Source organism: Rhinatrema bivittatum, chromosome 1 (genome assembly GCF_901001135.1).
Source record: "Rhinatrema bivittatum chromosome 1, aRhiBiv1.1, whole genome shotgun sequence".
Lineage (NCBI taxonomy): Eukaryota > Metazoa > Chordata > Amphibia > Gymnophiona > Rhinatrematidae > Rhinatrema > Rhinatrema bivittatum.
Genome location: NC_042615.1, coordinates 756,808,249 through 756,829,923, shown reverse-complemented (window position 1 = coordinate 756,829,923; position 21,675 = coordinate 756,808,249). Strand labels below are relative to the sequence as shown.

General features: G+C 47.9%; 1 protein-coding gene across 1 annotated transcript in view; it reads left to right on the top strand.

Annotated features, from left to right (window-relative positions):
• The window catches only part of TTC23L (tetratricopeptide repeat domain 23 like), a 114,128-nt gene that overhangs the window by 5,137 nt on the left and 87,316 nt on the right, over window positions 1-21,675 (top strand). The window contains exons 3-4 of the mRNA XM_029579026.1: window positions 224-413; window positions 11,694-11,817. Coding sequence (XP_029434886.1) covers window positions 224-413; window positions 11,694-11,817 — 314 coding nt within the window. The remainder of the gene's footprint in view (window positions 1-223; window positions 414-11,693; window positions 11,818-21,675) is intronic.

Here is a 21,675-nt window from a genome sequence, read left to right as displayed (position 1 = left end):
GTTTGCTGGGAGGATTGGGAGAGAGGAGGAAAAGAGTGAGGGGGAGGAGAGCGAGATGGGGTACTTGAGGCCCCCTTGCTCATTCTTTGCATCTGGGCTCATGCCAGTACTGCTTCATAACTGCAAATGAGAAAACAAATACCTGAAAACGTTTTGGGCTTTAACCTTTCATGTAAGCATCATCATCAAGGGAGATTTCTGACATTGTAACCAATTGTATTAGGACCCAAGGGACCAGCACAGCTATTCCTGACTATCTTAATGATTCAAAGGATGGTAGCACATTGGGAGACATTGAACAAGAACAAGCTAAACCAAGAAACAAATCCCAGCACAGGAGTGTGACTTCAGTTCCCGAGGAGAGATTGTCCCAAGCACTGACAATGGCTGAGGAATTCATTCAAAGAAAAGAGGTAGAATAAAATCTTTTTTTTTTTTTTTATTCTGCTGTGTGTTCAGCAATTTATTCATCTTGAATATCCTTAGCATGGTCACTTAGCGGTTTCTTTTTCCATGGTCAATGATGTCAGAAAGTTTGTGCCTTCCTTAAACAAAGGGGGAGGGCATTGTCTGTTCTCCAGCCTTTACCTTGACCTAGGTGTGTGAACGTTTTCCCTTGAATTGAAGGGGAGGTAAAAACTATCCAATATTCATTTATGTTTGCTCCATGTATCCCAAGAATAAATAAATACAGATATTCAGTCTCTCACCCAAAAGATTCAGACCACATTTTTATCTTCAACATGTAACAAGAAACATTGAAAGTGAGGTTTAATGTCAGTGCTAAGCATTTCTTAGCGACTGGAGATATATGCCTGGTGTAGCAGTTATTGCCAAATAAACACTAAAATCACGATTTACTCTTCTCTCTCCCCCCCCCCCCCATTTTTTATTTATGGGGATCAAAAACTTAGTGAATCAGGCCCTATGAGGACACATTTACATCGCTCCACCACCTCTGGGAAGCAAAGTTTTGAAAGCTTAATTGGACATGTTTTATTTTTATATGACTGACATAATCTGTTTGGCGTTTCTGAGCAGGAAGTATGAGGAATCCAGAGATATTTAAGATTCACTTAAAATGAAGGGTATGATGGAAAATACACTTAATTTTTGAGGAGACAAGCTCATATCCCAGTTCAGATTAACCAATGGGCATGTTTCCACATCACAAAAGCACATAAGTAGTTTAAAATAACTACTCATTTTGTGAACCAGCTGAGGGACTGGCAGTAAGTGTGTATAAAGTCTTAAGCAGTATTATTTATTTTGTGTGGGGGGGGGGGGGTTTAAAAGCATACATTACAATATTTTTAAATTAGTTTTTGTGTTTAGTAGTTATCTCATATAGTTCCCTGTACTTACCCAGATCAGTCCAGACTCCTGGGTTTTGCCTTCCTGCCAGTAGGTGGAGATAGAGAAAGTTTCACTGACACTAAACATAACCCAGTGTACCTCCTGCACTCTCTTAGTAATTTGTTGTCTCCAGCAGATGGTAGATGGTGTAAAACCTGTAGTCTGGAGAGAGAAAAAAATGGAATTCAATAAAAAGATTATTTCTGGATCCTCATAGGGGGTTGAGAGGTCCTGGTGAAGCCATTCCCCCTGGTTTGAGGTGGACGAGCAAGGGGTTGATGACCCTTCTGATAGCTCGGTCCGGAGGTACATGGGGTGGACATCTGGTGGTCCAGATCCCTCATCCCTCATGAGACAGCAGTGGAACCTGCTGGCAGTTCTGTACTGCAAGCCCAGTTGAGCAGAGAAGTATCCCTTTTATATGGTTTGTCCTGGGCTGAGTCGCTAAAGTTTGGCGAAAGGAGACTGATTATAGCCAGTGGTCTGGCTCTTTTCTGATCTGCCACACAGCCTGCGCTCCTGGAACTGGAACCTCTGCACCAAAGGAAAGTATTGGTTTCTATATATCTTTATTTGTTTTCGGAGAGTAAAAAAAAAGGGAACAAGGAACTAGTTAGAGGTATCTATGTGGGAGCTACCTTAGCAGCTCAGGGATCTCAACGATGGGATTTTTCAGCAGCTTCTCTGCCTGCAGAGGAGATCGGGTAGTGGTTCCGAGGCGCTGAGTGATTGATCCCCTGCTTGCCATTGAGGTGCTGGTGGTGCTGCAGGTGTGGGGAGGAACAGTCTGCCCGTGCGGCAAAAGCAGCATAGCGTTCAAGGGTTTGTGTCGAGCATGGCCGCACCAGTAGAATGAGCCTCGCGGGTGACGGGGTCTAGCGCCGAGGCTTTCCCCGTCAGCGTGGAAATGGCAGCCATTTTTTATTCCCTACAGCATCAGCAGGAGAGGCAAGGAAATCCTCTCCTCAACTATCGCTGGCAGTTCATATCCCGCAGAGGTGCAGAAAGGCATGTGCACCGAGGAGGAGTCTCTGGTTTTGGTAGAGGGCTTCTGCCAGTTTTAATTTGCTTATGTGCAAAGCTCGTTTAGCGGAACAAACAGCAGGGGATGCTAGATCTTGGCCCCAGTCTCCATGGGCTCTTGGCCAGTCAAGAGGCCTGAGCTGTTCAGAAGCTCTTCAGGCCTTCAATGATTTTCAGTGCTAGATGTTGAATGGATCTGGGCCTAAACATGCTGAAGATGCTGACAGGACTTGCTTAGCTGTGTGGTAGGCCGCAGCAATAGTTCTTTTCCTACGTGCGTAGATGTCTGTCTGCAGTCTCGTCGCATGTTGGTTGATTGCGTGGGGTCCTATGCGCATAAGGCCACTGCCTAGATTTGAGTGTGTACATCTTCGACGTAGACTTGAGCATGTATATATGCAGATACTTGAGCATGTTTTTGCGTAGGTACTTCTGCGCATAAGGCCGCGACCTACTCTGGAGCACCTATTTGTGCAGGTACGTGTGCATGTATGACCGCAACCTAAATTTGAGCGCATATTTGTGCAGGTACTTGTGCTCGTGTGACCATGGCCTATACAAGCGTGTATTTGTACATGTACTTGTGCGCATATGACCGCGACCTAGTCTTGAACGCGTATTTGCGCATGTCCTGGAGGGGTGTGCATGTTTGCCCGGGTGACATTGGTGCGCGTGCAGGAGGCTGCCTAGAGCCGAAGTTCAGGAGAGCTGGATGCCAGGGACGATCAGGTCCAAGCACTTTGCTATCTGTGAGACTTGCCATCTGATAGAAATTCAGTCCTCACTCTCTGTTTGTGTTAGCGCTATTTAGATGCTCAAAGCGATTTCATTGCTACAGCTTTTGCCCATGTTGGGACATCCCCTCAGCTTATGGTGTCTCTTGATGGGAGTGGAGTGGGAGGCGAGGCAACAGTCAGTTCTCCTCCTACCTTGTTCCCGAGAGCAAAAATTTTCCCGAGAAAGAGAGGTTGGAGAGAGAGCAAGTTTGGGCCTGTGGGCTCCGTAGATCCATCTTCCTTCTCCTGGGTGGAATGTTTCCAGATGCTACAGACTTTTCTGCAGGAGTGCCCAGCAAAGTCAAAGCACCCTACTATGTAGGGATCACATGTTTAGGCCTCCCATTTGTCAGTCACGGCAGGCAAATGCCGCAAGGAGGCTGTCCCTGGTAATATTCAAGGGGATGTGGATTATGAGACTTCAGAGGATTCCGATGGGGAATTGTTTTTTTCACCTCTAGAAGAAAGAGAAATTGCATATGATTGAGAGCCACTTCGGACTCTGCTCTTATGTTTTCTTTTTTCACAGAGATGTCTTGCTGAGTTTGTTGGCTCAGACCCTGAACACGCTTAGTCTGACCGGAGATAATTTTTCTTCCCCCCCTGTATCCAGATCAAGAGATATTGAATTTAAAGAAGGTAAATGCGGCTCTCAAGGTTCCCCATTTCAGCATGGAAACTTTGAGGTCTAACTCTGAGGTCCATCATAGCGGCAGTACGCAAGGGAGAGTTCTTGGCATCTCTCACCTTGACAGAGGCATATCTGCACATAGCCATCAGGCCGGAGTACCAGAGATTCCTGAGGTTCATGGTCCTAAGGGAACATTTTTAGTTTTGAGCCCTTCCCTTTGACTGGTGTTGGCACCACGTACCTTCACCAAGGTGATAGTGATGGGGCGGCTGCATTGCAAAAGGGGTGTGTTGGTGCATCCGTATCTGGATGACTGTCTCATTCGTGTGAAAGGTACAAATTATATTGTAAGCCCTGTGGGGATAGGGAAATACCTATAGTACCTGAATGTAATCCACTTTGATGTACACTTTGAAGTGCCAAAAAGCAGAATATAAAAATCTAAATAAATAAATAAAAATCAGAGGACCTCTATCTACAATCAGTACAAAAGATACCGATGCACTTGAAGTCTCTATGGTGGGTGGTGAACCTAGCAATAAACCATTTAGTCTCTTTCAAACTCTGGAGTATCTGGAAGCTCAGTTTGATATGCTGGTGGAGAGAGTGTTTCTCATGGAGAGAGGTTGCTGAAATTGCAGTCAAATTAGGCTTCTGCTAGAGCTTTCAGTACCCAGGATCTGGGACTATTTACAGGTCCTGGGTTCTATGGCATCAACATTGGAATTAATGCATTGGGCATTCGTGCATATGCGGCTTCTGCATGGGGCTGTTCTCTCCTGCTGGAATCCATTATTGAAAGAGATTAATCTTCCTCTTCCATTAGAGGGGGAACCCAGGGACAGTCTTTCATGGTGGCTTACTCACACCAATAACGAGGGTGGTACTGATTTGGAGGTTCCGAATTGAGTAATAAGTCATCACCGGTGCAAGCCTCTCCAGATGGAGGACAATGTGGCAAGATCAGTTGGTGCAAGGCCACTGGTTGAAACAGGAGGCCTCATGTTCTATCAATTGGTTAGAGACAAGAGTGGTGCATTTCACGTTGCTTGCCTGTCTGCCAAGGTTACACGGTCATCCAGTATGGGTTGTCTCTGTGGTAAGGTGCAAGGGTATCCTCTGTCTGCACATCTGGATGTTATACGGTTCCTTCAGAGAGATAAGAACTTGCATCCTCAGGTGTGTAACATTTGTCCGTTTTTGGAATTTGAATATAAGCCTTAGAGGACTGTGTGAGGCTCTGCTTGAACCACTAAAGAGAGCTACATTTGAGGACTTGATTCTTAAAGTGGTTTTCTTGATGGCGATTTGTTCAGCCCGGAGAATTTTGGAGCTCCAGGTGCTGTCGTGACGAGATCCTTCCCCACAGATGTGAGATTCAGGGTTATCTTTATGCATGGTGCCTTCTCTTCTGCCTGAGGTAGTTTGTGTTCCATCTTAGTTAGACAGAGGAGCTTCCAGGTTTTCCAGATTTGGATTCCTGTACGCCTCACGCGGGGGAGCTTAGGCTCTTAGATGGGAGGCATGCATTATTGAGGTATCTAAAGGTCACTTATGATTTCCATAGATCAGATCATCTCTTTGTACTGTGGAGTAGCCAAAGAAGGGAAGTAAGGAATCTAAGGCTAAAATTGTGCAGTGCCTGAAGGAAGTGATCAAGTAAGCTGCCAGGTGGTTTAGGGATGCACTCGACACGTTCTCGAGCGACTTCCTGGGCTGAGTCACAACAGGCGTGTCCACATGAGATTTGCTGGGTGGCTACTGGGAAGACATTGCACACTTTTTCTAGGCATTATCGCTTGGATGTCGGGACTCTGGCTTCCATGTGCTTTGGTGAGTGTTCTATGAGTGGAACTCTCCAGGTCCCATCTGAGTTAATGGGAGCTTAGGTACATCCCAGGAGTCTGGACTAATCTGTGTACGTACAGGAAAAGGAAAATTGGTTTTTACCTGCTAATTTTCATTCCTGTAGTACATCAGATCAGTTCAGAGACCCGCCCATTTACTGGGGAGGAGAGTCCGCCACTTGTACTGTTGCTTTGTATATAGTGCGGAGTTGTTGGAGGTTTTCAATGCTGATTACTTATGTTAAATTTGGGAAACGAGTTTTCCATTGTCTTTTTGAGCATCCTCACCTACTTCTGGCTCATTGGAGGGGCGGGAGTTGCTATCATCTTGGCTTGGGTACAGGTCAATACTTGAAGGACTATAGGTGGCACACTGGGTTATGTACAGTGTCAGTGAAACTTTGTCTCCATCTGCTGGCAGGGAAGCAAAACCCAGGAGTTAGGACTGATCAGTGGTACTACAGGAACAAAAATTAGCAGGTAAGAACCAATTTTCCTATCTTTGGTTTTTCTAGCATTTCCTTTATTTTGCTTGACTGTCAGGGATGATATTAGTCATGCTGGGGCCCAGAGCAGGGACTAGGGATTGCGACCCCCTACATTGATACCCGCAACTGGCAGCACTCACCCCCTTCACGGCCTGGAAGCTACTGGACAATTTCTTTATGGCATAATTCATTCACAGAATAAGGAAATTCACTTTTAAGAAATACCGGATCGAAGAGCTCCTTCCTAACGTGTGTCTCTGTCAGTGACTATCTTAGCTCTACTCGTCCACAGATCTTATACTGCTGTTCTCCTTCTCCTGTGGGCTGCCTTTAGGTGCATGTGCGTGCACACCATGCCACCTTTTAGAGGGTTCTCGATGGGAACCCAAGCTGCCGTCACATCCTGATGATGTCACATGACTGGATTCTTAAGGCCCAGCCACGCATCCTTGCAGTGCCTCAGCAAATAGGTCTTCTACACAGCCTGTGTACTGTGGGTTGCTGCTTCATTCCTGGTTCCTGTGTTTCCAATCCTTGCCTTGTCTCTCCAGCATAGCTTTGCCTCATCTGTCTAACCCAGCCTTGCCTCGCCTCTCCAGTCCAGCCTCACCTCATCTCTTCAGCGCTACTTCCTTTGTCTCCTTGTCTCCCGTAGGACTGATTTCTGGATCTGATCTTTGCCTGGACACTGGCCATTCTTGTTTGCCGCCTGCCTCTGACCCTTGCCTGGCCCTGGATTGATGCCTATGTCACTGCCCCAGAGTCTCTTGCCTAAGACCTGCCAGCCCCCAGGATCCAAGGGCTCAACCCAAGGGGAAAGGGGTTGGTATAGGACGGTGAAGCTCCTGTCAGTCCATCTCCTACGTCACTCCCCCATCTGTTGGTGAGAACCTATATGGATTACCCTATTGTCTGAGCCAGTCTCACTACAGTAGCAAGGGTCCACAGATCTTTTTTTTTTTTAATTTTTCATTTCAATATTATAATATCCACATTATAATTGTATACAGATATGGCAATACAACCTTAATAAACCATATTTTCATATAATCTTGTATTGAAAAAACAATATCTGTTTCATTTTAAGGAAATCAGGGGAGAACTAATTTTAAAAGAGCAAAATAAAAGGAAACAAAAAGAAAACTATTAAGGAGATTAACAAAAATCCCTTAACATAGCAATCAGAGACTACAGCCGATTTCTTCACTATGCTCTTAGCCAGTTTCTGTGTTCACTAGGGGATGGGATTCCAGAAATACCTGGAGTTGGGAAACCTCAAAGAAAACATACTTGTGTTCTAAGTGATTTATTTCACATCTACACTGGAACTTTAGCAGAAATCTAGCTCCTCTGGCTACCACATCCGATCTCAGTCTCAAGAAATCCTTCCTTCTAATTTGGGTTATTCTCGCTAAGTCTGGGTATATCCATATTTGTTGTCCATGAAAGTTATCTAGTCGATGCCTGAGAAACATTCAAAGAACAGTATCTCTCTCTGATGGAAATAAGAAAGAGACAAAGAGCGTAGTTCTAGTTGATATTTCTATATCTATTGAAGTTTCCAGTATCTCAGTCAAATTCATGGGTCTTTCAGGTTGCACATTTCCCTCTAAACTATCTGTCCTAGATCTTGAAGGTAAATAATACACTTTCGCAAAGGCTGGTAAAGATTGCTGAGGCATTTTCAATATATGTTGCAAATATTCTTTGAACATTTCCTTTGCAGGTATTAGTTTCTGTACTGGGAAATTCAAAACCCTCAAATTTGTATATTTCAGAGTTCTCTATAAATTCCAATTTCTTTTCATTGAATAACTCAGTCTTAGCAAATTTTTGTTGAGAAACCTCCACCTTTTCTATACGTTGAAACAGATTTCTCCAGATTGACAAATCTTTGTTGAAAAGTCATAGTTGTTTGAGTCAAATTTATAATTGCCAGCTCTAGAGATTTAATCGCTGACCATAACGAGCCCAGGGTGATCTCTGCCGATTTCAGAGGCAAAATTAAGTCCACCTCCGGCCTAGGCTCCCCTTCTCCCCCTACAACCTGGTCTCCACTCCTCGATGCTTCCATAGGTAAGTTAATTGAATCTCCAGAACCCCCTTCAAACATAAGGGGGCCTGCAGGTCCCATTGGACTTACATCTTGTGGCGGGGAGGGACTGCTAGGAGCGCCGGGGTTTAACGATGGTGCCTTGGCCAGCAGTGTGGCTTCTCGCTCCAATGCGGCCTCTGCAGCGGCCCTCTCCTCCAGTGTCATCTCAGCTGTCGGCATGAAGAAGGAAGATATCCGTGGCTGAGATATTATCGGCAAGGGGGACGAAGTTGATGCCTCCCTTAACTGAGCCTTTCTCTTCGTGTGAGGCATAATTCATTCACAGAATAAGGAAATTCACTTTTAAGAAATACTGTATCGAAGAGCTCCTTCCTAATGTGTGTCTCTGTCACTGAACATCTTAGCTCTACTCGTCCACGGATCTTATAGAATGCTGAGGCCATGGACTCGGCAGGCTTGATCTCGCTCTGGACTACACCAAGCCTGGCCTTGTGTGTCCAAGAACAGCAGGGGATTCTTAACCAGGTAAATTCCCTATTGAAATACACACTGTATGGATGTTCTGATACTGGCATTGGCTCCTCGTTCAGCAGCTTCAGAACTTCCCACACTTCCTCCAAAAGTTTCAGCTGGTGTTTGAAGAGCAGGGCTTAAGGTCTCTTGAAGAATATACTATAGAATTCTGCGCTCTGGCATCTAAACTACACTGGGGGGGGGGGGGTAGGATAGTCTCACTTCCATCTTCTGGCAAGGCCTTTTGGGCAGAATCAAAGATGAATTGGCTGGCCAAGATCTTTCTAAATCATTGGATGCCTTGATCTCATTGGCAGATCGAATTGATCATCACTTCCAAGAAAGGGCTCAGGAGAATAAGGCTACCCAGCGTCCGATAGTGTTGGCTCCTCATTTCCTTTCTCCTCTGAACCAGGTATCATCTCCAGAATCCAAAGTTCCAGAAGAGCCCATGCAGCTGGGCCAAGCTAAGCTTTCCCCAGAGGAGAAGCTTCGGAGAAGGCAATTGGGCTTGTACCTATACTGTGCTGGCTGTAGACACCTGGCATCACATTGCCCTGAGAAATCGGGAAAACTCCTGTGCATAGGGTTGATTGGGGAGGCAAACCTAAGCTGGCCACTCGCCTCCCCTCAACTATTGGTTCCCGTCTCCATCTCCACAGAACATTGTCCGCTTAATACAAGTGCCTTCCTGTATTCCAAAGCTGGAGGGGAACTTCATTGATCAAGCCCTGGTTCGTCAGTATCTGATTCCTACCACTACCCTGGAACACCCAGTAACCATCTCCTCAGTACACATAGATCCTCACCCTGGCTGCCTCACAGAGATTAAAGTGTCACTTACTGTTCGGTCTCCTCCACAAGGAGACCATCTCCTTTTATGTGATTCCTCGCGCTGTGAATTCAGATACCCTAGGTTTGCCCTGGCTGCAACAACACCAGCCAGTTATCGAGTGACAATCTTTGGAACTGGCACATTGGGGTCCCACCTCTTTTGTCACCTGTCTCACTCCTGTTTGGACATTGACCTGCTTGACTTTGGCTGCCATAATACCAGGAGTCCCGCCACAGTATGCTGACTTTGCTGATGTGTTCTCTAAACAGTGGGCTGAAACTCTTCCACTGCATCACTCCTATGACTGTGGTATAGACCTCCTTCCTGACAAGGTACCCCGCGAGGAAGGATCTACCAGTTATCAGTCCCAGAAACAGAGGCCATGAGTCAGTATATCAAGGAGAACCTGGCAAGGGGTTTATTCGGCTGCCATCTTCCCCCTGCTGGAGCGGGTTTTTTCTTCATCGACAAGAAGGATGGGACTTTCAGGCCCGGTATCGATTATAGGGGCCCCACTGCCATCACAAACAAGAACTGGTATCTACTATCTCTCATTTCAGAACGTTTTTACCACCTGCAAGGGGCCAAGCTGTTCACCAAGTTGAATCTATGGAGAGCATACAACCTCATTTGCATCAGAGAGGGGGGATGAGTGGAAAACCAATACCCGAGACAGGCATTATAATACCTCATCATGCAATTCAGACTCTGCAGCACCCCAGCAGAGCTATCATGCACCCTATCATTGCCTCAGCAACGAGTCTTGTATGCAGCCTGTATAGTGTGTGTTGCTGTTTCGTTCCTGATTCCCGTGTTTCTGGTCCTTGCCTTGTCTCTCCAGCACAGCTTTTGCCTCATCTTTCAGGCCCAACTTTGCCTTATCTCTTCAGCTCCACTTGCCTCATCTCCGTGTCTTACCTCGGACTGATTTCTGGATCTGACCTTTGCCTGGATACTAACCATTTTTGTTTGCTGTCTACTTCTGACCCTAGCCTGGCTCTGAATCGACATCTATGTCACTGCCCCAGAAATTCTTGTCTATGAATTGCCGGCCCCCAGAACCCAAGGGCTCAATCCATGGGGAAAGGGATTGGTTTAAGTGAAGCTCCGAGTTGTCTGTGAGGCCCTAAAGGGCCTAGCCTGAGCCAATCTCACCACTCAGCCAGGGTCCACAGATCTTTCACACATTTTGGGTCCTTTCCTTGTTTAACTACTTCTCTGCCTCCACCACCTCATCCTGTGTCCTCTGTCTCTCTCCTCCTCCTAACACCTTGTGCCATGGCCCTTTTCTGAGTTATCGCCATTCAGGTCCTCTGAATGGCGAATCATCCTCTGTCTCGTCTCCTATCTGTTCTTCATTCCTTGAGCCTTTCTCCCTACCTCCCTCTGTTCACCCAATCTCCAGTCTTTGAGACTCCATCTCTTCCTGACCCCAACACCAGTCTTTCAGCCTTTGAATTCAATTCTTCTTCTCCTCCCTTCCCTGCACCTCATCTGGCCAATCCTGGGCCTGGACCCATCTTTAAGAGGTAGCAGGAGGGAACAGTCAAAGACAGAATCAGCCCAGGGCCTGTCAGCTAGCTTACATACAGGCCCTGTAATAGCCTCACACCATACCATCCCCACACTCCCACATGGGTTTTCTTTGTTACAGGAAATGTACGCAAGAGGAGAGGACAAAGCCACCAAAATGCTTGTGAGTGCATGCCAACTCACAAGACCTGTGCCAGTTTTGTCTTTGACTGTAAAGAGGCTTGGGTTGGGGAAGCTGTTCAGTTGGGCCCAGCGATAGCCACCCCTGGTTATGCCAATATCTTATTGCTGAGTGTAATGCATCAGTCTTATCTGCCATGAAACACTGGATTTAATGCCCATTAGTGCATTGGGTGATTAATGCAATGTTTTGTAGGAGGTAACACACATGTTAAAATCAATCATTAATGCTTATCAGTGGCTGATTTTAAGTTACACAACTGTTATGGCTGGAAAATGAAAAAGAAAACATTTACATGTGAGCATTAAACACTATTTTAGAAAAACATAGTTTCACTACAGTGTATCCCTTAGTTCCCAACACTTTACAGTATAGCAGTTTCAGAGTTACTGCTTCAAGAATGTTTCTGGATCATGTTCAGAATCAAAAGCAACAATTTCTCTGTTGTTTTCAGCTGCACAAAGCCATCAGGGAATTGATCCGGTGCCTAGCTCTCACCAGGATTATCCATGGAGATGGACACTGGAGACTGGCGCAGTCATTTGCAAACCTTGCTCACGGCTATCTGACTCTCAGAGGTACCTGTGTAATATCAGTTGCAACAGAGCAAAAACAGCAAGGAGAGTGGCTTTCAAAATGGTCGCAGAAGTGCAAAGTCGGCAGGATAGTTTTTACCCACTGACTTTGTCAGTTTTAAAAGGGAAAACTATATCAGAAAACAGAGTCGGAAAAAGTCCGTGCATAGACCTGCACCTGCTATTTGTGTGGGAACCTTTTTCCCTGGAAATATAAATGAATACCTTTTTAAAATAATAAAATGCACATGTATGTGCTCGCCCTGCCTCAACTCTGCACCTTGGAGCCCCTCTCCTACCTGCAGGTAAAAGTATGGGTGTAGTAGCACCACACGGGTACTTCTCATAGAAAGAGTAGGCGATTTTTGAAGATCCCTTTTCCCTGCCACTGTTTTACCCACAGAAAAGCCTTTGAAAATTGCCCTGCCTGATTTACATTCAGTGCATGTCTCTCTGCCACCCCTTGCCTCCTCTCTCATAATCGCACCCCAACAGGGACTACACAGTAGTGTATTTTTGTTGTTGTTTCTGTTATTTATTTAAGAGTTTTTATATACCGCGGCACGTTTGGAACATCACCTCGGTTTACAATAATACATAATGCAGCAACGAGCTTTACAAGAAACACATGAAAGAGATAGCAAAAGTGATTAACATTACAACTTCATGAGTTAACAGGAACTGCATAATGGATAAGGGTCCAAAAATGTACAGATCATAAACTAGTTAATGGGAATGCATTTAAAGGATAGGGATACAGGGGAGGAAACTACCAGAGAATTTATATTGAGAGGGGGGGGGGGGGGGGGGTTTAAGTGATAAGTGCCAGAGTATCCGAAATAATGAGTGATTAACAGGGGTGGGAGAGGGAGCATGAAGATCAAGAGTATGCCTGTTTGAAAAGCCAGGTCTTTAGGTTCTTTTTGAATTTCTTGTGGCACGATTCCTGGCGCAGATTTGGGGGCATCTTGTTCCAAAGGGCTGGTCCTGCTATGGAGAGTGAGCGTTCTCTAGTGGAGACAAGTTTAGTGAGTTTAGGCGAGGGTGTATGTTATTTTGCCTGCGTTCTGGTGGGTCTGTCCGGTTTGCAAAATCTGAATTACTCTAAACTAGTGCATGTTTTGGTTGTGTAGGGATTTATGTATGAGGGTGAGGGATTTATATATTATCCTGGAGGAAATTGGCAGCCAGTGTAGGTGTTGGAGGACCGGCGTGATGTGATCGTGACGGTGGGCGTTTGTGAGGATACGGGCAGCCGCATTTTGTAGCATCTGCAGAGGTTGGGTTGCATTTTTAGGAAGGCCTAGGAGGATGGAGTTGCAGTAATCAACTTTGGCTAGAATAGTGACCTGGAGAATAGTGCGAAAGTCATGAAGGTGTAAAAGAGGCTTTAGTTTTTTGTTTTGTTTTTTTTTTAGAGTATGAAGTTTGAAAAAGCCATCTTTGAGGGTGGAGGTGATGAACTTTTTTAGATTGAAGTGGTTGTCTAGGTTTACGCCGAGGCTGCGAACATGCTGAGAAGAGGTGGTGGAAAGTGATTGTGAGTGGGGTATTGGGGGGTAGAGGGTGATGTTGTGGGGTGTTACTTTACTTGTAATGAAATGCTTCTCTGTGTATGAACTCATCTGGCAAGTCGCTTAATATCTGGCCATGATAGTGTTTGGGGAAATCTATATTGTTCCCTTCTTGAAAAATAAAATAGGAAATAAGTGGCTATGACACTTAATTGCTGTATTCTGGAAGCAAGGCTAGCAAGATAACTTTGCAGTTCGGGCATAGAGCTGTGAGTCCTGGCACCTGGTCTCAGATTGCTGTTATTCACTCTGAAAGCCACTGAAAGACAAAGGCTGCAAGTGCAGGTTATTACAACTACCTCAGAATCAGGCTGCAAGATGCTTAACAAATGTGCTGTCTACATTTTAGGATCCTTCAAAATATAAAATTAAAAGTCCTAAGTGCTTAATTTATAGAAAAAAATGAAGTGGAACTGTGGAAGCTGGGTGGGGGGAGGTCAGGGCCAGGAGTAATATGTGCAGTGGGGTGGGGATGGGACCAGGACCACATACATACACACTCTGAAGATTGGAGGGATGCCAATATAACCCCAATTATTAAAAAAGATTTCAGGGGTGATCTAGGAAACTACAATGGCTGGCAAAATGATGGAAATTATCATAAAGAACAAAATTACTGAACATATACAGTAGATAGTCATAGTTTAATGGGACAAAGCCAAGGGAAGTCTTGCCTCACCAATCTGCGACATTTGTTTTGAAGGTGTAAGAACATAAGAAAATGCCATACTGGGTCAGAGCAAAGGTCCATCAAGCCCAGCATCCTGTTTCCAACAGTGGCCAATCCCAAATCACAAGTACCTGGAAAGTACCCAAACATTAAGTAGATCCCATGCTACTAATGCCGCCAACAAGCAGTGGCTATTCCCTATTGATAGCAGTTTATGGACGTCTCCTTTTGGAACTTATCCCAACATTTTTAAACCCAGCTATACTAGCTGCCTTAACTACCACCTCTGGCAATGAATTCTAGAGCTTAATTGTTCATTGAGTGAAAAATAATTTTCTCTGATTTGTTTTAAATGTACTAGTTGCTAACTTCATAGTGCCCCAGTCCTTGTATTGTCTGAAAGAGTAAATAACTGATTCACACTTATCCATGCAAGTCTTTTTGTGATTTTGTAGACCTTTACCATATAGCCCCTCTGCCGTCTCTTCTCTAAGCTGAACAGCCTTAACCTTTTTAGCCTTTCCTCACTGTGGAGCCGTCCATGCCCTTTATCATTTTGGTTGCCCTTCTCTGTACTTTCTCTAGTGAAACCTTATCTTTCCTAGCGTGTAGCAGATGGACTCAAAACAAATGGGTATTATGTGCTCGTGCTAGCAATTGGAGACAGATCTGACGTCAGCACGGGTACATATACCCCCACAGGAAGTGTAGCACATCAGTAATTTCCGTCTCCAAAGCAGTTTGGAGCTACCCCACGCTCGCTGAGCATGTTTCCAAATTCTAACGACTAAATTCATAGAAGAAACCTACTGAAGACGAGCCCCGCACTCCTGTGGTGATACCAGGTGGTCAATCACCCAGTTGAGTTTCCCGAGCTGACTTCCGTGGTCCCTCGGAGGTAAGAGCCTTGGTCCGGTGGCCGGTTCGCGGCAGGGACCCAGCCCCTGAGTGAGAAGGGTTCGGGCGCGGCTTGGCCCCCGAGCGAGACGAGTTCGGGCGCGGCCTAGAGGTAGCCTCGGTCCCGGCATGGACTTGGCCCCCAAGCGAGACGAGTTCGGGCGCGGCCTAGAGGCAGCGGGTGCACTTCCTTAAGCGTGGCGGTGAAGGTATTCCCCTCTCCCCCCCGCAGCCGGAGACCGCCCGGGTCGCAGCCGGGAAGCGCCGAAGACAAGGTAAGGCGTACATCTTTACTTGGTCTCCGAGGAAGTGTGGACTAACTGGGCCTGCCCTCGAGGTAGCCCGCCTAGGAGGTCGCCATTCTTGCCTGCCTACTCATTTTCGCCAATTAAGCGCACGTTGTTCGCACGCGATAGGCGCACGTTGTTCAGTGCACGTGATAGGCGCACGTTGTTAGCGCACGCGATAGGCGCACGATGTTAGCGCACGCGATAGGCGCACGTTGTTAGCACATTTATAAGACGCCCGTTTATAGGCGCACATCTATGAGACGCCCGTTTATAGGCACACATTTATAAGATGCCCGTTTTAGGCACACATTTATAAGATGCCTGTTATAGGCACACGTTTCTAAGTCACCCGTTCTCGGCGCATGCTGTTAAGTGCACGTGTTCGGCGCACATCGTTGGGCGACACCGAATTTCAGGCGAATGGAGCATAAGAGAGCCCATGCGTCCGCAGAGCCGGCACCTCCAGAATCAGGCATGAACGCTCTAAGCCTCTGCTCAGCATGCAACCTCAGAGCCACACAGAACGAGGAAGCAGACTCCCTATGTGCCCAATGTGAGGAGGCCATGGGAGTTCCAGGACAGGACCGGTCCCAGCCCAGCGGTTCCTCAGGGAACACACCGGACTTAGCAGGCCGCGGCGAGCAGCCAGGGAACCCGAGAGACCTTGTGCCCCTACGGCCAGATCCGGCTTCGCTTTCCTGGGTGGAATTATTTAAGAGGATTCACGCCTTTGTCCAGATGCAGTCTGCTCCTCGTATGGGTCTTTCCATCCCGGTTGATCCGGCCCCTGGACCCTCGAGACCTAGGCGCGGCCACTCGCCACCCGACAGCCCCGATTATGGGGATTCGGATTGCTCTGAGGAACATGAGGAGCCCCCCAAGGAGGGAGAACTTCCCTCGGAGATGGAACCATATCGGACCATGAGACGCTTCTTTCAGAAAGAAGATCTTCCAGGCCTGGTCTCACAATGCTTATCGTAGCTGGCCATTCTGGGCCAGGACGCCCCAGGGGACCCTGTAAAGAACCCCCTGCTAGAGGGCCTGCGCCAAACGGCTCACCACTTTCCCCTCCTACAAGCAGCACAGCAGCTAATCGAGCTGGAATGGAAGGCACCGGAGGCCTCATTCAAAGGGGGTCGGGCCTTGTCTGGCATGTACCCTCTGGATCCGGCGTCCAAGGAGCTGCTGGCGTGCCCCAGGGTAGACGCCATAGTTAACGCAATTGTGAAGCGCACCACCATTCCGGTGGAGGGGGGAGCGGCCCTCAAGGATACGCATGACCGACGCATGGACACCATTGTGAAACAAGCCTTTGAGGTAGCAGCCATGTCCCTTCGAATCGCGACTTGCTGCACCGTGGTGACGCATTCCTGTTTATCACAGGCAAGAAACAACACCCCGGGAGAAGACATGGAATCAGCTCTCGCATTTCTCACCGACGCAGCCTCCGACCTCGTCCGTACGGCAACCAAGGGAGTGTCGTCCTCAGTGGCAGCCAGGAGACAGCTTTGGCTATGCAATTGGGCGGCCGACTCGTCCTCCAAGACACGACTCACAAGAATGCCCTTAAGGGTTTCCTACTGTTCGGCAGCGACCTCTAGAACTGGGCTACTAAATGGGGTGCCTCTCCATTGCCCCGTCTACCAGAAGACAGGTCAAGGAGGAGCCAGCGTTCTGTTTCTAGACCATCCAGAGGTAGAAACTCGCAGCGCTTCAACCCCTACAGGACTCGCTATCAAGCACCTCGTTCTCAAGCCAGGAACCAGCCCTTTCGGACTAAGCACACCAAGAAGAGAACCGGCCTGGGTTCTGGCCCCGGCCGTAACCCACAATGACAATCAGCCGACCCATCCGAGGGTAGCAGCCATAGGGGGCAGGCTAACCCTCTTCTACCGCAGGTGGGTCGAGATCACTTCGGACCAGTGGGTCCTCGCCATCATTCGGGAAGGATACTACCTGGATTTTCTTCAGCTTCCACCGAACAAGTTTGTGGAATCTCCTTGTTCACCGATCAAGAAAGCGGCACTAGAAGTGACCTTACAGAGGCTCCTGGCCCTAAGAGCCATAATCCCAGTACCTGCAGGAGAGAGAAATTCTGGGCATTATTCCATTTATTTCATAGTACCCAAGAAGGAGGGCACTTTCAGGCCCGTCCTGGACCTCAAGTCAGTCAATCGACACCTACGGGTCCCCAGCTTTCGCATGGAAACTCTGCGGTCTGTCAAGAATTCAGTACAGCCAGGGGAGTTTCTCACCTCCCTAGATCTGTCGGAAGCCTACTTGCATATCCCAATCCATCGGGATCATCAGCGCTATTTGCGCTTCAAAGTCCTGAATCAGCACTTCCAGTTCCGAGCTTTACCCTTCGGGTTAGCCACCGCGCCGCGGATCTTTACCAAGGTCATAGTAGTAGTGGCGGCAGCACTCAGGAAGGAAGGAATTCTCGTCCATCCCTACCTGGACGATTGGCTGATCAGGGCAAAGTCACCGGGCAACCAACAGGGTTATAGCTCTTCTGGAAAGCCTAGGATGGGTAGTCAACATAAAGAAGAGTTCCCTACAGCCATCCCAGTCGCTGGAATATCGAGGGGTCCAATTCGACACCCAAAACGACAAGGTCAGCCTGACCTCCAAGAGACGGTCAAAGCTCCGGAATCATCTGCAGGTCCTGCTGAGCGCCAGCCGGCCCACAGCTCGGGATTACCTACAAGTCCTCGGCCTCATGGCATCCATTCTGGAAGTGGTGCCTTGGGCGCGGGCTCATATGAGACCATTGCAACGCGCCCTTCTATCTCGATGGAGTCCACGATCGCGGAACTACACCATACACCTACCTTTGCCGGCCAGAGTGCGGAATCAGCTATGGTGGTGGTTACAGCCCGGCCACATAAGCCGGGGGTCAAGAATGTCCTCCCCAACCTGGATTCTGCTCACCACAGATGCCAGCCTGAACGGATGGGGAGCACACTGCAAGGAACTCACCGCCCAAGGGCGGTGGACCAGAGAAGAGTCAAGGTGGAACATCAACAGACTAGAGGCACGGGCAGTCGGGCTTGCGTGCCTGTGATTTGCCCACAGACTTTGCGACAGAGCGGTCAGAGTGATGTCAGACAACGCCACCACAGTGGCATACATCAATCGACAGGGCAGAACCAGAAGCCAAAAAGTGTCCCTAGAAATAACTCCCCTGATGATTTGGGCAGAAGCCAATCTTCAGGACATCTCCGCCATCCACATTGCCGGGAAGGACAACACGACGGCAGACTTCCTCAGCAGAGAAAGCTTAAACCCGGGGGGAGTGGCAGCTGTCACCCACAGTTTTTCAGATAATTGTGGATCGATGGGGGATGCCAGCCATGGACCTATTAGCGGGCAGGTCCAACGCTCAAGTTCCCAGATATTTCAGCCGCAGGCGGGATCCTCGGGCCCAGGGGATCGATGCCCTGGTATAACCATGGCCTCAGGGGATCCTGCTATACGCCTTTCCCCCGTGGCCCCTGCTGGGCGCCATTGTACACAGGATTCAGCGACACAGAGGCCTAGTTCTTCTAGTGGCCTCGGACTGGCCAAGAAGACCCTGGTACGCAGACATGAGAAGACTACTGGCAGGGAATCCTCTATGCCTGCCTCCACACAGGGACCTGCTGCAGCAAGGTCCCATCCTCCACGAGGATCCAGCTCAATTCTCTTACGGTCTGGCCATTGAGAGGGCTAGACTGAAGAAAAGGGGATACTCGGAGCCGGTAATAGATACACTCCTCCGAGCACGCAAGTTCTCCACATCACTGACATATATCAGGATCTGGAGAGTTTTTGAAGCCTGGTGCGACTCTCACAGCACCAATTCACATGCCGCTAAGATTCCTCTCATCTTGGACTTCCTGCAAGATGGACTTCAGAAGGGTCTGTCCCTCATCTCCATCAAGGTACAGGTAGCAGCGCTGTCTTGCTACGGTCCCAGGCGTGACGGCAACTCCATTGCCAAACACCCAGATGTTTCCCGTTTCCTGAAAGGAGTCAAACACATTCGCCCGCCACTGAAGTGGCCAGTGCCCTTGTGGAACCTCAACCTAGTATTGGAGTTTCTAGCGGGATCCACCTTCAGTCCCCTTCGAGGCCTGTCTCTCCGTTTGTTAACCTTGAAGATGGTGTTCTTGCTGGCCATATGTTCAGCACGCCGCATCTCAGAGCTACAAGCACTGTCCTGCCGTGATCCATTTCTCAGAATCACTCCAGAGGCTATCCATCTTCGCACAGTTCCATCCTTTTTACCCAAAGTGGTTTCACACTTTCACCTCAACCATATCCTTGCCTACCACGGAAGGTTTGAAGAAATCGGAAGAAGGTCGAATACTACGTCATCTCGACATCGGCAGACTGCTATCCAGATACCTGGAAATGTCAGAAGCAGTACGAAAGACGGACCACTTGTTCGTCATGCACAGCGGGAAGAAGCAAGGGGAAGCGGCCTCACGGCTGACCATCGCCCGCTGGATTAAAGAAGTTATCAAGGCAGCCTACGTAGAGGCAGGAAAATCACCGCCTCTATAGGTCAAGGCTCATTCTACCAGAGCGCAAGCGGCCTCTTGGGCAGAAACTAAGATGCTGTCGCCTGCAGAGATATGTAAAGCGGCGACATGGTCCTCCCTCCATACCTTCTCCAGATTCTACCGTCTGGACGTCCAGGCCAGGGAGGACACAGCATTTGCGAGGGCAATCCTACACGGTCCTCAGGCAGCCTCCCGCCCAGTCCGGGAGTAGCTTTTGTACATCCCATTTGTTTTGAGTCCATCTGCTACACGCTAGGAAATGTTGAGATTACTTACCTGATAATCTCCTTTTCCTTAGTGTATGCAGATGGACTCAGCATCCCGCCCGGCTGCCGGTATACATGGGGATTCGCCGACTCATGGTAAGACATGTTTCTTGTATAGGGCATCCACCCTGCCGGGTGTCGACGCCTTCCGGCTGAGTACACTGGCGGTCTCCAGCTACAATCAATTGGTCAGGGTAATCCTGTTGATTAATCGATTGGTCAGTTACACATATATCCATAAAAGCTTTTGCAAGGAAGATTACTGATTTGCTACACTTCCTGTGGGGGTATATGTACCCGTGCTGACGTCAGATCCGTCTCCAACTGCTAGCACGAGCACACAATACCCATTTGTTTTGAGTCCATCTGCATACACTAAGGAAAAGGAGATTATCAGGTAAGTAATCTCAACATTTTTTTTAGATGTGGCGACCAGAATTGAACACAATATTCAAGGTGCAGTCTCACCTAGGAGCAATGAAGAGGTATTATGACATAAGAACATAAGAAATTGCCATGCTGGGTCAGACCAAGGGTCCATCAAGCCCAGCATCCTGTTTCACATACACACACCCTCATACAGGGTCCCTCACTCTCTCGCACACACACATCCCCTCATACAGGGTCCCTTTTTCTTGCATGCACAACCACAAGCTCCCTTTCTCTCTCACACATACACCCTCACACAGGCTACCTATGTTTCTTCTCACGCACTCCTTCACACAGGCTCTCTCTCATACATACACAATCCCTTCATACAGGCTAGCACCCTCACAAACACACGATCCCTTTTTCATACACACCAGTTCCCAATCTCTCACACACACACACACACACACACACACACTCCTTCACAGTCTCCTCATGTAGGCTCTCTTTCTCTGGCACCCATATTCAAGCACCCCCCTGCTCTCTCTCACATCCCCTGCTCTCTCTCTCTCTCACACAGACCCCCCCTGCTTACCCTCACTGGTCTCTTTCACACCTCCCTGCTCTCTCACCTCCCCTGCTCTCTCACCTCCCCTGCTCTCTCACCTCCCCTGCTCTCTCTCACCTTCCCCTCCCCTCCTCACACACATACACACACCTCTCTTCACCCATTCACTCTCACCGGGGCCTTCATCTTTGCAGCGAATGGCGTGTGCACTCCGTTCAGGGCATGCCAGGGCCTTCATCTTCACTGCGAATGTGCCAGAGCCTTCATCTTCACTGCGAAAGGCACGTGCTCTGTTTGTGGCATGTCAGGGTCTCCTCTGACATTTTCTGCACACAATTTGGCAATTCTCCGCAGGGGGGATATTCTGTGCAAATTCTGCATTCCGCAGTAGCGCAGAATGCCCCCAGGACTACTATATGCATCAACTTGCACTTGTCCACATTAAATTTCATCTGCCATTTGGAAGCCCAATCTTCCAGTTTCACAAAGTCCCCCTGCAATTTATCACAATTTGCTGGAGATTTAACTACTCTGCATAATTTTGTGTCATCTGCAAATCTGATCATCTCACTTGTTGTACCCCTTTCCAGATCATTTATAAATATATTAATATGAAACTATGTTACAGTATTTTTATTTATTTATTTATTTAACATTTTTCTATACCGAACTTCATG